General features: G+C 39.2%; 1 protein-coding gene across 1 annotated transcript in view; it reads left to right on the top strand.

Moving 5' to 3' along the window:
- The first annotated feature begins 7,285 nt into the window (after positions 1–7,285).
- The window catches only part of NDFIP2 (Nedd4 family interacting protein 2), a 56,488-nt gene continuing 46,386 nt past the window's right edge, over positions 7,286–17,387 (top strand). The window contains exon 1 of the mRNA XM_028526518.2: positions 7,286–7,621. Within this exon, the coding sequence (XP_028382319.1) occupies positions 7,301–7,621 (321 nt within the window). The 5' untranslated portion in view covers positions 7,286–7,300. The remainder of the gene's footprint in view (positions 7,622–17,387) is intronic.

Raw genomic sequence — 17,387 nt, 5'->3', positions numbered from 1 at the left:
CTACTACTCATAATGAGTTGAAAGAGGAAAATGGGGAAAAGGAACAAAGTAAGGTAACAAAAATGATAAATGGGGGAAGGGAACAGTGGAGTACTCAAAGATAAGAGCAGGAGATAGGAAAGGAAAATTAGAGCACCAGAAATAAAAGAAAAAGAAAAAAAATAGATAAAAAGTATCAACAAAATGTCTATGAAAAAGAAAAAAATAGCTAGGAGAATGAAAAAAGAACCAAGTGGATTTGTCTCAGTGCAGTTTAGTTCTTGCCTTCTGGTATCTCCCTTTTGATCGCACTCTGATATCTGAATGTGACGGGAGCCAATGCCTGGTGCTGTCCACATCTGGCCCTTGGCTGCGTTTTCAAAGCTACAGGCAATCCACAGTTTATGGCTGATTCCTCTGGGCTTGGCTACTCCCAGGTTGGGCCAAGCTGCTACGCAAAGCTGACTTTTATCTGCACTGGGATCCAAGGGTGTGTCAGCAAATGTCCCAAGTTGCCACAGGATCCACCTCTGCCAGTCTTTGCCTGCTGGCCTGCTGTCAATCTCAGGCTAGTCACAGACCAGACTATTTCTGGGACAGCCCCTGGAGGAAACGAGTGGCTGTGGGTTCCTGTCTCTCCCATGGCAGGTGCCTTTCAGACCTCAGGGAGGTCTGGTGTGTTTGTTCCCCTTCCCCTGAACCACTAGTCTGAGTCTGTCTGGGATTATCTCCCCACACTCAGCAGGGCGGAGCCCCTGTTAGTGTTCCTGAGCCCAGATTTGGGGTTTGCTGGGTGCCAGAAGGGTGTTTCTGTGGCTCTCTGGTGAGGGGGGAGCACCAGTCTGTTTCCCAGGATAGTGTATGGATTGGCTGTACCCTACCTCCAGTCTCTGATGACCCCACAGTCTGTTTATGTTGCTGTCTCCTCAACAAGGGTTAAGATGAAGGATGGGAGAGAAGGCGGGATAAAAAAGAAAAAAAAAAAACCCAAATAGAATACCAACACCGAGCAAAACTGATGAGATAGTGGAAAAAAAAAAAAAAGGATGGGCTGAGTTGAGCGAACAGGTTTACAGAGGTTGTGGCGAGGGGATTTCCAGAGGGTGGGGGAACAGTATCCCACGAGGTAAGGTGATTACTTTTCCCCTGGGAGGGGCTAGCTCTTCTCTAGGAAGGTGGTTGTTGTGGAGCCCAGGTATATTGGGGCCCTGAAAATCACAGCTGCTCCCCCAAGACTCTCCCCAGTGCCTCCCACTCCAGGCTATCCTCACGCGACTCCAGACTGCACCACCCTCCCTTCACTGGGGCTCCAGGTGGGGAGCCGCACACAGAATCTGTGCTTTGAACTTTCAAGGGAGGAGAAAAAAACAAAAACAAACAAACAAACAAACATGGTGGGTTTGTCAAATCTTTTCTAATTGTTGCCTGATAATATCTCTCCCTCTCTTTCTCTCTCTCTCTGTGTATATATATATACACACATATATATGTATGTATGTATATGTATACATATACATACATGTGAAGACCATACATATATACACATATAAAAAATAAAGTTGATAGGAAATAGTCAATATGAAAATTTATTTTAATCTCTAAGCTAACTCTCTGGTACCTCCTCCCTTTTCCTGTTTTGTTCCTGTCTTTATCCTTTATTATATAGAAACCATTTTAGTTTGTAGTATTTAAATAAGCATGTGATAATCGTTTCTCTGTGTCAGCTTGGTTCACTATAGTCCCAATTATTCAATCCTGCACTAATGTAAACACTGCTGTGAAGATAAAGTGTACATATGATTAAAGTCCAAAATCAGTTCACTGATTATAAAGGAGATCCTCTACAATCTGGGTGGGCCTGTTTAACACTGAAAGGCCTCAAGAGGCCCTGGCTGGCGTAGCTCAGTGGATTGAGCGCGGGCTGCTTACCAAAGTGTCACAGGTTCGATTTCAAGTCAGGGCACATGCGTGGGTTGCAGGCCATGGCCCCCAGCAACCGCACATTGATGTTTCTCTCCCTCTCTCTCTCTCTCTCTCTTTCTCCCTCCCTTCCCTCTCTAAAAATAAATAAAGAAAATCTTAAAAAAAAAAAGAAAGGCCTCAAGAGCAGAATTGAGGCTCCCTAAGAAAGAAGAAATTCTACTTGTAGATAGCAGCTTCTAGAATCCTTCTAGAGTTGCAATGGCCTGTACTATGGATTTTGGACTTACCTAGCCAGTCCCCATAACAGCGTAAGCCAATTCCTTGCAGTAAATTTCTTTTCCTTTTTCCCAAACTGTAAGAGAAAGTTGATTTATAAAGTTACAAAGGTAGTAGAAGTGAACCAGCTGGGCTGTGTAGGCTCAGGAAGCAAGCTGCAGAAGCAAAAGGAGGGCCCTTGGAGCTTACAGGAGGGAAAGGCAAAGGTAACATGCCTGGGGGAAGAAGAAGGGAACAGAAAAGGTGTGGGCCTGCTGCCAAGAGGGAGAGTCTGCAATAAATTTCTTAAAAAATTATTTTTAATTTATTTTTAGAGAGAGAGGAAGGGAAGGAGAAAGAGAGAGAAAGAAACATCTATGTGTGAGAGAGAAATTTCGGTCGGTTGCCTCTTGGGTAGCTGGCCTGCAATCCAAGCACGTGCCCTGACATGGAGTTGAACCTTTTGCTTCGTGGGATGCTCAACCAACTTAGCCACGTTGGTCAGGGCTGAATTTCTAATATATATCTTCTGTTGATTCTGTTTTTGGTTGAATCCTGACTGGTAACAAAATTTAGATGTATTTTAGATTCTTCCAGTGCACTGGACAAGAACAAAAAGAGGGAAAGTAGATACCTGATTATCACACTGTTCATATTAGATTTTCTCTTGTAATATAGAGCTGAACAGATGACAGAAATCTCAGAACCAGTGAAATAAGGAAGATTATGTGAGGCTAAATTGAAGTTCAAGTCTACAAATGCTTAAAAGACCCATGTACATGGTAGTAGAGATAAAACTTTGGAGCAACAGTTATGCTTATTTTCATTTACTAAAACAAATAATAGTTTCTTGCATTTTCTAAATATCCTATATTTTACTGTATATAGTGCACTCTTGTTTATAATATGCACCCTTATTTTGGGCCCAAACTTTCAGGAAAAAAAATCTTTCATTTAAAATTATTTCAATTTCTTACTTATTTATATTTAGAAACAAAGCCGATGATCATATTCCAGGGTATTGTTATGCATACAGATATCATTATTGCTTTTTAGAATTATGCTTTTAAGCATAAATAAAAGAATTAAAAACATTTCTATAGATATGGAATTAGTACTATCCATGTATAATGCACATCCTTATTTTTCCCTCAAAAATTCAGGCAAAAATGTGTGCATTATACATGGCAAAGTATGGTACTTTGGAATTTAATGTATAAAAAATAATGGCTACTGAATTTTTATTGGGCAGGTGTAGAAATCTTCAGATAATGTAATTTTCCCCTTTTTAATCATTCTAAATATATAAAATCATACATATTCCAAATGCAACTAACTAGCAAGATCTATGGCCACACTAACCATCAAGAACTACTTGAGTAGTAGTTCTATGTTGTATGTTTTATGTTGAATAGGAAGTAATAGAAAAATTAAAAATCACGGAAGAAGGAAGGAAAATATGGAGCCTTTGCCTGTGCTTTGGGCCTCTGTGGATGGCCATCTGCTGGCAGTGGCATCTACTGCTTTTTAACCAATGGGAATCTCAACAAAGAATCCTGCTGCAGGTATGTAGCTTAGCACATATGGTTAGAAGGGGAGAATATGCAGCAAGATAAGAAATCAGTTTACATCTGGAGGGAATGACTGCTTCTGGGAAGGCAGGAGGGATTCCAATGGGAAGTATGTCCCAAGCAAAGAGGACTTTATGAACTGATGACATCACTCTAGAGAATAACATCCAAGTTATTCTTAGTTGGAGGCTATAGATACATTATGCCCCCATGAGAAAATACTAACAGTGGAAGGTACTGAGAGTTATTCTGGAGATGAAACATCGATACGTAAAAGAACTACTACAAAAGTTATCGTCATTTAACACAATTTTGACAATATTAACAATGTTCTATCACTTTACATCTTGGAAGTTATGTAGGTTGGATCCTCCAGGAAGCAAATGCTGGAATAAGGTTACAAATTTAAGAGATTTATTGGGGGGCTAACATCTGTGACAAGCAGAAAGGTTTGGGCAGGGAGAGTTCTCACAATATACTGCAGAGCTGACAGTGTCTGCCAGTTCAGCAGGGACCTCTTAAGCAAAGATTACACCTTAAAGGGGTCCAGTGTCAGGCAAAAGTGGCTAGACCTGTACCCTTACCTGCTCAGTAAAGGGCCGAGTGCCCCCCGGAAAATAGAATGACGTCAGGTTAAAAGCTAAAGGAAACCCTTGCAAAAAGGCTGGAGTCTGTTGGTTAATCACACTCCTTGTCGCTGGGTAGAGTGTGCTTTCTCGACAGGAAATCAGTCTGCTTATCTCCATGTCTGCCCCAGCACGGCAGTGCGGCACCAGTAAAATTTTGGCGGCTGTGTATTTGGAGATGAAAACTAATTAGGCCTGAACAACAGGTATTAGTGAAGTGCACTAAAATTCTAAAATTCCAGTTGAGGTAATTTATAGTGGTACACCACCACCAATTCCTTAGGTAACTAGAGCAGTCGCCACCAACAGGTTAGGGATTAAAAATACTGGATGTTGCATGAGGCGTCTAAAATGGTAAGACTATTGTTATTCCCATTTCATCCACATAACTTGTTCCTAGTGGGACAACTCCGGGCCTTGCTTGTGATGGCGCATAACAGGTCAAGTTGCCTTAGTTGTGAAATGGGCAAAAGGAGTTCAGAATGGCTTTTTGAGGGGAAGATGAGAAGGAATCATTTGTTAAACAAAGATCAAGAAGGGGGGTTTAAGAAAGTCAGATTGGATCTTTTTGATGCACCACATTTTTCTGGTCTTCTGTACAAGTTCCACAGTAGTGATGGACAGAAAGAAATGAGGGCTTTTGGGGAGTGGGGGTGTAGGGGGTATATAATAGCATGGTGCTCAATCTAGTGGAGGGTCTGGAGTGTCACTTTCTAGAGATTTGGCTTTAGACAGGTTCCTCAACCTTCAGTGCCTTAGTTTCCTGGTTTGTTAAACAAGGATTACAGTTGTGCTGACATCGTGGAGTTGCTGTGAGGATGAAATGATATAAGGCATGCTGTCCCTGCTTGAGAAGTGTTCAATACCTGTTAGGTGTCATTCTATTGTACTTTTGCTTCTTTCTCTGCTTCCTCCACTGGGGAAAGAAAATGCTTTCTTGTTCAATTTTTTTCACTTGTTCTCTAGATTAGCAAAATGCTCACAAAATTTGGGAGGAGAGTAAAATCGAAAGAGCTGTAACTCTAACAGGATTCAGCATGTCTGCTTTTGGTCAGGTCTTTGGGTTTCATTGCTGTGTTCTCAGTACTGTTCTGGGTGAGCTGGGTGTAAAAAATGGCCTCTGTCCAGAGCAGCAGTCTATTTGAAAAGCAAATGGATATATAAATGATTAATGAAAATAAAAGCACATATTAAATTAAGCTCTAAATAACCCATACAGACCATAAGTGATGTAGAAATCTAATTTCACTGCTGACATTGGCTGTTAGGTTTTTTCAAAATGATTTATGTTCTTTTTATTTTGCTTAATAATATGGTGTGTGTTTTTTTTAAATCAGTGACTGTTGTTTTGATCACTGAAAGGTGATGCCACTTGGGTGAAATTATGAGGGTGAGCTCTTATACAGTAAAACGATAAAATGTCTTGTGTTATTTAAATATATAATATATTAAGTGAACTAAAAAGAAAGCAAGTTTAAAGAAATTTAAATATATTATTACCTCTTAATATTGTTAGTCTATTAATGCTCTCTACCACTGTATCTGTTAAGATGACAAAGATAGGAAGAGCTGATGAACGCTTTGAATAAAACTATTAGGAAGGTATAATTTCTTTTTTGGTTGTTGATTTCAGTAAGTTTGTCTTTATCTTATTGTTACTAATTTAAGCAAGTAATCAGGCTCATCCATTGGGCCTCTTCATTCCAGAAATCCCCTTTGGCAATTTAGGAGTTAAAATAAAAAAGATGGCTGGCCTAAATCACCTGGGATCATAATGTAGTTTCAGCTTATAGAAGGCAGGTCTTTGGGTTAAAAGGTCCTCGATCCACATTGCTCATCACATTCTTGTATTCCACAGAGAAACATGCTCTGTGCCCTGTGGGAGATACACACACAGTAGGTGTGGATTTGAAAAGAAAAGGGTTCTATGGAAAGTAACCTCACAAGATGATTTGATCATAAATTCCTAACCAGGCAGGTCATGGTGGGTAGTCAACACCCAGGCATATAACTTTAGTGAAAGGTTTTAAGCCAGCCCTGCCCATTGTTCCTGTGCATCTAGGTTAACACACCTTTGAAATACCAGAAGTTAACACCCTTGACAGGGTGTATTAACCATCCAGAGAGCACCTAATCTTAACAGTAATCCTATCTCCACCTTGCTTTCTCTAATCTTAAGTCCCCTTGTTAATAGTAAATGCGTAAACTATTACTTCCTGAGTATTTGAGATCTTGCTAACTGGCGTATGTCATCAATTAGGCTCAGATGAAGTCTTCTAAAAATCGTCTACAAATTTGGACACTTCTATGCTGACATAGGTCATGTGTGGTTAACCATATACTGAGAGTGTCTTACAACGTTACTCACCAAGTGACTTCTTGCTGTTAAACTCTTTCAGATTATTAATGTATAACCACAAAATAGTTCCTATCATTTCATAATTTTCTTATATCCTCCCAGTAACCTAGGGCTCTAGAGGCCTCTTTCCATGGTGAGATATGAGTATGGCTGAAGGGTCCTTTTTGGATTCTTACATCTTTTAGTACTAAGAGAAAAACAGCAACAAAAAATATTTTCAAGATATCTCTTATCTTACTGATGATGAGGGTTTTATAAATGTCACAGAGATGGATCTCCCTGCATTGGCCTAGGCCTGGTGAATAAGAAGAAGAAATGCTGGTTAATGGGTGGCAGGTCACCAGGTGTTCTAGGAATGCGTTCCCTCCCCCCTCCACATCTGTTTTTCCCTGGTGTGATGGTGAACCAGCCGGTGCCTGAGCGAAAATCGCACAACAGAACAGACCAATCAAGGACAGCGATCTCCGCCCCTCGCCTTTTGCTACCGCCCACTCTCGGCCGGCTGACAACCCACACCGGTCCCAGTGATTAGTGTTACTCTTCCACCTCCTCCCACTCAACCAACGCCCCCTCTACTCGAGCCGCGGATGGGACGCCGGAGGACCAAGCAGGCATGCGCGACCATCCCGAGCATGCTCAGTAGCGCGCACGGCGCCCCGGAGCTTCATCCAGCCGCTGCTGACGCGGAGGTCTCCGCGGCAGCCGCGGGAGCGGCAGGAAGTGAAGCGGCCTGTCCGGGTGACCGCCGCGGAGGCAGAAACAGAGGCGGAAGGGACCCTGCGGCGACGTCGTCGTCGACGGGGGTGACGGAGGGGGCTGAGTATCTAGGGGACTCGCCGGCTGGGAAGCCGGATCCCGAACCGGGCAGGATGGATTATCACCAGCCGGGGACTGGCCGCTACCAGGTGGTGAGTTCCTAGCCCCCGCCCCGACCTCCTGCGTCTCTGGGGGACCCACGACTGTCTCCCGCCGTGTCCCCCGAGAGTCCTTTTTCTTGGATTGTTCCCGGAGGGGACGTACTGGCTTTTCTTTCTTTCTTTCTTTTTTTGGTGGCTTTCCTGGTTGGACCTGCTTTCTTCACATCCGTGGAGCCTGTCTCTGCACCTCTTGGAGACCCTTCCCTCCCGACCAGTCTTCTAGCTCCCCACACCCCACCCACACCCTGTACCCGTCTGTACAGCATCCACTTCATTAAAACATACCTGTTTTATTTATCACTTTTCTCGATCATTTCCTCCTTCCCTGGTTCAGACACTTCTGAGACATTCCACTGGATTGTCTGTTGGAAAAGGTACGGAGTTCCTATACCTGCTGGGAAGGTGAACGCCATCATAAATGGAGTGGGGGAAGGGGCAGGAGATGTAAGCATTACGCAGGGTCAGATGTGGACTTGGCGGAAAAAAAAGGAGGGGGGATTTAAGAATGGTGAAACGGTAGAGAGTAGTCGTGATGCTGATAAAGTCTCTGAGGTCTAGTTAACCTTGTCATTTTGTCCTTTTCCATTTTGTTAGTACATACTGAAAGTGACTCCTCTTTTTTTCTGTCACCACCTTTTTTTACCCCTATGTGGGGAAATAGGATGTTTTACTAGAAAAATGTTAATCTTGTTAGAAAAATAGTTTTTCATTAAGTACAGAATTTTCCAGTTTAACCGTATAAACCTTTGTATGTTGAAATGAGTGAAAACCGTACCTGTATTATTTTCAGTGTCAAATTTTCTAATATCCAGGGTCCAGCAGAAATAAGGCCTGGTTGAGTGGTTGGTAGGGTAATAATATGGGTATAATAATTTATAGTTTTAATTTGAACATTTCACCTAAAATGTCATATGGTGTGCTTGAATGTGATAGTTATGTTACTGAATTATATGCTTATGATTTTGCAATGTAACATTTTGTAATAAAAAGGGGCGTTATTTGTGCCCGACCTTGTATTCCCCGCCCCCCCCCATTCTGGTGGTGTCATTGGAACCCATATTTAAAAGATGGACTCAGCAATAGTTTATTGTTTTGTTCCAGCTGATGGGCAGTTATTAGTACTGTTTATAACATACATGTTAGTGGAGCTTTCACCTTTCAAATCTATTTGCACATGTGAAACTTGTGAACTAAGAATTTCAATTAAGTGCTTTTTGACAAATGTGAAGATTACTGAAAGATGAAATCCCAATGTAAGTTTGAATATTTCTACAACAAAAGCTCGTGATGCTTCCATTTCATCTGGTTTACAGTCTGTAAAACCTCCAAGTAATCCATATTCTGAAATCTTTGGAAATTTATTAGGGTTTTTTTTTCCAGGACAGTTTGGAAAATATTGCTGCCAATATGTAAGGCATTTTTCGAGTTCTCAGTGTATATGGGTTTGGTGGTTTTATTTTTTTAAGGCATTCTTAGTTTTACAGACATTAACAAAAATGAAATGCATTAAGTAAATATTGAATACTCTTACCAATGGGAATGGTTCGTTTTTATAATCCCTTTTCTTTCCTGTTCCTATTTGTTTTCCTGGATAGCATTAACTGTTTTGAATTCTTTCTCTGGGGATTTTGCTTACCAGAATTAACAGTGTTCTCATACAGAAATCACTACTCAAAACATTTTTAACTGATGTGGCTGTGCCTTAAAATAATTTGTTGTATTGTCACATTTGCTTTCAGTGGTTATGACCAGTTAAGACTTAATTATTTAAAAAAATGTCTAATACCAAAATTTGCTTTCATAATTTTAAGTTTTTTCTCCCCCTCTATAACTCATTTCAAAATAAGTGAACAATATCATCATATTTATTGTTTTTTTCAAACTGGAAATGAGTCCCATCTTTGAATGGGGGGAGACATTCCTTCAGGGCAGAGGGCAAAATCAGTTCTTCTGAAGATAACTACTCACTTTAAGTAGGTAGGACATCAGTTTGTTTTCCTTGGAAGGCAACGTGTTTGTGAATCTTAGCATCATTTAAATTTGGGTTTTAATTCTTGTTACTACATGGTAATTTCATCTGGTTTTGTTGAGATGGCCTGATCAATAACTCTAGGTATATGCCAGAGAAGCAGCTGAATGGGTTTCCAGTAAACTATTTATCTAGGGACTAATCTGCGACTGTGGCATATTCGGTGAACACAACTTGTGTGGTTTCCTTTAGCTCAGTTTAAAAAAATAAAAATGTAAAAATTCTGAAAAGATTAATAACCTTGAGCAATAAGGAATTTCAGTTGTAAAGTTGGGGAGAGGCAAGCATGCTTAGGGGTGAAATAGTATGCAGTGTTAATTTGTCACATATTGAGAGAGTTTAAATTTAGCTTTCTATACTGGAAAGTTATTGATGCTCAGGACCATTAGATAGACTTACTACCATTAACCAATGCACAATTTTTTTGTGGAAAATTGCTTTGTCTGTGGTCCTTTCCATTGTTAAATGGGCCTGAATTTTGTCAAGTAAAGCAGTAGCTAACTACAAAAAGCCTTGATTGTTACCTAATTTCAGAAAAAGCCGGTACGATAGGTAGTTTCATTGTGTTATGGGAAATTCAGTTTTGTTTTGTAGGAAATGAGCAATGTTGCCGAACTAGGAGTAGTTGACGTGGCTTGAAGCTGTTAGGCTACATTCTAACTTTGATGTTCTGTATTTTAAAGGATTATGTGCCTGTAACAAGCTGACTACTAAGATTTCAAAGGTATTATTTTATGTAAAAGTTAAATTGGCACTGCATATTTTAGTAGTAGTTTCCCAAACTGTATTCCAGAATCATGGTAATAGTCTTAGAAGATTGTAACGTATTAGCATAATAAAACACACATTTTCATATTAAAACCATGAGAAATTCTGAAGATGGTGGTTTGGATTTATTTAACCTAGTTCTTACACCTTGGCCACAGATTTTTGAAGAAAATTTTAAGATTATGTTAACATTTCTAAATGTTAGTTTTCTATGAACATAATGAAGTATTCACACTGTGAAGATCTAGATACTTGGCTGTTTTTATAAAAAATATATTTATTTGAGAGGGAGGGAGAAAGAGAGAGAGACATCAATTTGTTTTTCCACTTATTGATGCCACTCATTGGTTGATTCTTGTATGTGTCTTGACTGTCAAACTTTGCTCTTTTATCTGGAGACTTAGAGTTACTGTTGATAAATCAGCTGGGAAGGAGGTTGACTATTAATAGTAAAAAATGTGTTAAAGCCCTGGCTGGTGTGGCTCAGTGGATTGAGCACCAGACAGCAAAACAAATACTCGGTGGTTCAGTTCCCTGTCAGGGCACATGCTTGGGTTGTTGGGCCAGGTCCCTAGTAGTGGGTGCGTGAGAGGCAACCACACAATGATGTTTCTCTCCCTCTCTTCCTCCCTTCCCCTGTCTAAAAAAAGTAAAACCTTTTTAAAAAATAAAATAAAAATAAAAATAAAACAAATGTTAATAAACCATTCAGTGTTTATAAAAATAAAAAATATGTTAAAATCATCTGAGCTTATATTTAGGATGTGCTGTTTACAATTGAGCTTAGTTACTTAAAGTCTTAAAGCCTCAATTTTCTCATATTAGTACCTACTTCATTAGTAGTATTATGAGAATTATGTAATTTATGTAAAAGATACAGTATAGAGACTGGTACATGGAAAATAAATAGGCATAATATAAATTATAAAATATTTAAAACATTTGTTTTTGCTGATGACTACTTTTGTGCCTTGTTTTATTTAGAACCTGAATATTAACCAGTTTTTTGTTGTCCGTGTCAAGAAATGTGAAAAGTCTTTAAGATTTTATTGTACCGTATATATGAAGTAATAATTAGTATGTCAAGGTTTCATGATTCCTGGCAGAGAGAGGAGACTCCCCAGGTCAGAGACACATGATGTGATTATTACTCAGTGCAGCAATCTGCGTGATCATCAGCATATCTGTAGGTTTCCTTGCAACCAGGGCCCAGGAGGGTGATTGGTCTAGATGGATGCACTAGTGGGTCACAGCTGAGGAACTCAGGGGCAAGGGCCCTGCACTTTTTAGCAGGGAGAAGACAATGTAGCAAACAAACAAGCTAGTTACCTTACCCTGGGAGAGCAGTTAACATGTTGTAACCTTGACCTTCTGTGTTGCTTATGTGGCTTACTACAAGAATTCACTCAGTATCAGGAAATAGATAAGCTTTGTAGACTGTCACACTCAACAAGAATGCGCAGGGACACCCAGACCCACGGTGGACTGCCTTGCCCGGCAGAACATGTTCTGCATGAGATAATAAATGTTGTTTTTTAAGTGCAGTGTGATTTACTTTTGTGTTCCCTGTTAAAGAAGTTTTGTAGTCTTTTACTGTATGTTCTCCAGTTATTGCCGCCTTTTCTTGGTACATCTTAGTTCCTTTGATCTTCACTTGTTTGTCTCCTTTGAACGTATCAATATTCTTTGTCTGGTTTATATTCTTACCACACTGCTTTTACATCATCAAGGTTGCCCATTGCTTAATATAATAGATACTTTTCAGTTCCTGTTTTGCTTCATTTTTTGTTACATGACACTAAACTTTTTCCTTGAAACTCCTTCCTTATTCCTGATGTGAGGAAACGTTCTACTCTTCTTTGACTTCCCTTGGTGAACTTACTTTGTGCTGCTTAAATGTTGATGCATTCTATGGCATATATTATTGTGATAGCCTGTTTACTACTTGTTTCCTTCATCTGACCATCTTCCAGTGTACCTGTCATATGCAGTGCATGAGTCATGTTAGTGACCTCTTACTGAATTCCCCTTTCCTCTCCATTTAATATTGCATCTTTCAAATATACAGAAAAGTTGAAAGATTGTGCAATTACCAAGTAGGGTCTACAGTTACTAACAGTTCTGTATTTGTATTACTGTATATCTGTCAATTCTTATTTTTTGATACTTTCAAACTAAGTTCAGTGTATATACATGTATGTCACTATGAACTGCATGCTTATCATTAGCCTACAGTTTAATACTTCTTTATGGTTCTTTCTCTTTGGTGGAAAGCTGACATATAGTGAAATGCGTAAGTCTTATTTGCCTGTTGAATAAGTTTTGATAAATGCATACACCTATGTAACCCATATGCCTTTCAAATAGAAAAGGAATCTGCAAACTAGGTTCCAACTTCTGTTTTGTAAATAAAGTTTTATTGTAAAATAGTCACACCCGTTCATTTACAGTGGCAGGACTGAGCATTTGAGTCCTCAAAGCTTGAGTCAATTTTTGCTATTCTGCTCCTTAGAGAAAAATTTTACTAACCTGACATATAGAGTATTACTATCACGCTAGAAAGTTTCCTCATGGCTCCTCCCTTTCAGTTCCTGCCTACCACATGATTGTTATTCTGATTTTTTTTCACTTCAATTAGTTTTGTCTATGCTAGAATCATATAAATAGCATATTGTTTGCAAAGCTTCTTTCACTCTACATCGGGGGCATCTAACTCATTTTCACTGGGGGCTGAATTCATAAGCCTTGCAGTTGCCTTCAAAGGGCCAAATGTAATTTCAACTCCTTAACAGTTAAGTAGTAGTTACATTTATATAGTCCTAAAATTTTTGCCATTTGAAGGCAACCACGAGGCTGCTGTGGCCCCTGGTAAAAATGAGTTTGACACCCCTGCTCTACATGAAGTTTTGGAGATTGATTCATGTTATTGTGTATATTAGTAGCTCATCTCTTTTTATTGCTGTATATTATTGTATAAATTATATGAATATGGTACAGTTTGTTTATACATTGCTCTGTGGGTTCTTTCTTTTTTTTAATTTTATTTATTTATTTTTAGAGAGGGAAGGGAGGGAGAGAGAGATAGAGAGAGAGAAAGAGAGAGAGAGAGAGAGAAACATCAATGTGCGGTTGCTGGGGGGTCATGGCCTGCAACCCAGGCATGTACCCTGACTGGGAATTGAACCTGCGACACTTTGGTTCGCAGCCCGTGCTCAATCCACTGAGCTACGCCAGCCAGGGCTGGGTTATTTCAATTATTGACTAGTATGGATAAAAATGTTAGGAATATTCTTACACAATTTTTTTAGAAGTCTTACTTAGTTTTAAACAGAGGGGAAGGGAGGGAGAAAGAAGAGGAAGAGAAACACTAATGTGTGGTTGCCTGTCATGTGCCCCTACTGGGGACCTGACCCACAACCCAGGCATGTACCCTGACTGCGAATCAAACCGGCGACCCTTTGGTTTGTAGGCCGGCACTCAGTCCATTGAGCTACACCAGCCAGGGCTTATACAGTTTTGGGGGGGGGGCATGTTTTTATTTCTCTTGTGTAGAATTAGTGGGCAATGATGTTGGAGTATATTTAATTTTACAAGAAACCACTAGACTTTTCCCCAAAGTAGTTATATCATTTTACACTTCTGCCAACACTGAATGAAAATTTTGGTTGCTTCACCACCTTTCCAAAATTTGGGTTATAGTCAGTCTTTTTAATTTTAGCCATTCTTGTGGGATTATTGGATTTTTGTGGTATAAATTTCTGTTCTAGACATACATGTTCCTTTAATTGACCTTCCTGTATTTTACAGTGCCTTATCTTAGCAACCTCCGCCCCCCCTTAATTTTTATTCACTAACTGATAGAGTCCAGGACCTACTTATTATTAGTTACTCAACCATAATGTATTCTCTCTTTCTGGTTTAATTTTTCCCGGTGTATTTCTCATCTCAGGTTCTGTACTACAGCCTTCTGGTTCGTTTCCCTCATACAGTCCTGTTCTTTCATGTGAATACTTCCAAACTATAGTTGGAAGAAGGAGGCATGGCGAGTTTCTTGCCTTTGTCATCAACATCAAGGCAAAGGAAAAATTGATAATCACCATATTAGAGAACTTACTATATTGAATTATGTTTTTGTGTGTCTTTGTACTTCTAAACTGGTGCTTTTTCTCACAGGTGCTTCAGGGTTCTAAGTACCTCTTGTGAGAGTTATGCTTAAGTTAACGTATGGGAGAAGTTTTAAAGATATTATTAACTATAGGACAAAGGTCCTACAACTCATGTATTCACTTAATAAATAATAATTTATGCAGTATTTCTACCAAATTCTGTTTTAGGTGCTGGTGAACAAGACAGTTAAGTTCTTGTTTCATGGCTCATACTTTGGTGGAGGAGAGGCAGATAAGTAAGCATACTTTCAGATAGTGGTAGGTGGTTTAAAGAAAATGAAGCAGTTTAATGGAATAAAAAACACATTTTATCAATACTAGTATAGCAGTAATAGAACAATAATGACTGCATTATGTCAGTAATTTGCTGAGAACTCTGCCAAGTGCTTTATATACACAACAAGCACATTTAACCTTCAGTTTAAGTAACTGGAATACATTCTGCTTACATTTATTAAGTGTAAATTTACTGACAAGGTCATGGTAATTGAGACGAGTCTACGTACCATGTGATTGTAAATCATCCTATGTCTGTGTTTTCATGCCATGTTGTTATGGTTTCTTCAAAAGTTTGATCACTAAACTGGAATTAAGGTGTGGGTAAATGTTAAAGACATGCCAAATGCAAGTTGGGAAATGCAGTCGTCTAAGATTTGCTCTCAGATTATTTCAGGATTTTGACTTGCTTGCTTTTGAGATTTGTTTGAACATGAACAATTTAATATTTTAAAAGTTTAGGAATGTGCTGTGGTTTAGATTGTCTAAGATGTTTCTCCAGAATTGCCTATTACATTATATAAAGAAATTGTGCTGTTTGGCAGAGGCTTTGAGAATAAAGGTTTTACCTCATCACTAACTTCGAGGCTCTAAGGATTTGTCTTCTGTTGGATCTGGGACTGAAGAAATCCAATAGTGACAGTTTTTATAGAACATTTATTCTCACTTGGGCGGAGCTTTCATTTATATTAGCATGACTTTCTTTTTGTGTGTGTGTGATTTCCCCCAAAAGGGAAGGGTCTTGAAATAACCTAGAGACCCTTTTAAGTTTTTGTTCATAACTTTGAGAAACGACACAAGCCTCTGCTTACCTCATCCCTTGCTCGATTTATTATGGCACTGTACATGAGCTATAAATATTTGAACTATAACACTTGTTTTTTTGCCCCACCTTTCTTAATCCACCGCTTCAAACCACATTTCTCTTGCCTTATGTCTTTTGAACATATTTTTCCCATTTTCTCTTTTCTCCTTTCCTCCTCTAGGACTGATATCTATTCTTTATCTTGATCTGTTTAAATGTTCTTTTCAGAAAACTTTTCCTTACTTTCTGCTTCTCTACCTCCATTTCTTACCCTTTAGTGCCAAGTTCTGGGTTCTTTTAACACTGTACATTTAAACTTGTCATAGTCCTTACTCCATGGTATGTATTCGGTAAACTCAGTGGGAAGTAGGGTTTAGTTCTGTCTTTTATATGATAGTATATAGTATAGTTTTAGACCCAGTAAATAGTATTGCCTAGTAAGTAGCACTTATTGAAGAAATAAATGGATGCCTTCCCTGAATGATTTCAAGAGTATACATGAGGTTACTGGTATATTATGTTTATAAAATGAATAGTTCTCTAGAGTTCTATTATGTAACAGTAGCAATGCCTTGGCTTACTCACACAGTGTTGATATTCTTGATATCCACAATCAGGATATGCATTTTGCTTTTAGAGTAGTGCCAAGGAATCTGTTTAAATGGATTCTGGTATTATGTAATTCCTCATCTGATTGGCTGCTTGCAATTGCAAGATATTTAACCATGGTTAGGTCATTTGGTCTATCTATAGAAAGAAGGAAAACCTGTTTCCAGGTGTTATGGAAATGTAGTTAGTTACCATTTTTTAGCCTTCTAATTTTATAGCAGATTGTCCAAAAGAGAATCTGCGTAAGGTCACGCAGCAGACCTTAAAGGACAGATTTTATTTTGTTGCTTGTAAAGCTATCAGCTGAGTTAAAGTCAAAGATCCTGGGACATAGAACTTTCCTTACAGTTAACTTCTTTCATTCGTGGTGACGCCAGACCTGGAGAGCACGGATGGGACAGCATGGTCTGGTAGTTACCCGGCTAGTAAGGGAGCCCTGCAGATTGTCCAGAACCACAGCTCATCGTAACTCAGTGGGCTGAATTCAGCTTTTGGATAAGTTTTCTTTCACCTGTGTGTGTGTGCGTGCGTATATATGTTTTTTCAATCAAAGTAATGCAGGTATACCTTCAAAAGTTTGAGTACCAAAGGACAAGTAATGAGAAATAGCAGTTTCCTTTTCCATCCCTGTTGTCCATCAAGTCTTTCTCCTTAAAGCAATCTTTAACTCTTTTTAACTACTTTAATTCTGTGTTTTTTAAAAAAGTCCTCGTCGGGGGATATGTTTATTGACTTTTAGAGAGAGAAGAAGGGAAAGAAAAACATCAATGTGAGAGAAAAATATCAATTGGTTGCCTGTGTAGGTGCCCTGACCCAGGGCTTGGAATCTGCAGTTTAGGTGTGTGCCCTGGCTGGGGGTTGAACCTGAAAGCTGTTGGTGAATGGGCCGACTCTCCAATCAACTGAGCCATCCAGGCAGGGCTAAACTCTGTATTTTTAATATATGTATATATGTATCTTCAGCTACTTGCTCATTTATTAATTTTACTTTTGTTTCTTACATGTCCCGCTTTCCCTTCTCAGGTCATGTTCTTCATAGTCTCACCCACTGGGTTCAAATCATGACTCGTCACTTATAAGCACTATGACCTTGGGTCAGTTACC

The sequence above is a fragment of the Phyllostomus discolor genome, chromosome 11 (assembly GCF_004126475.2).
Source record: "Phyllostomus discolor isolate MPI-MPIP mPhyDis1 chromosome 11, mPhyDis1.pri.v3, whole genome shotgun sequence".
NCBI classification, from domain to species: Eukaryota; Metazoa; Chordata; class Mammalia; order Chiroptera; family Phyllostomidae; genus Phyllostomus; species Phyllostomus discolor.
This window is presented reverse-complemented; position numbering and strand designations above follow the sequence as displayed.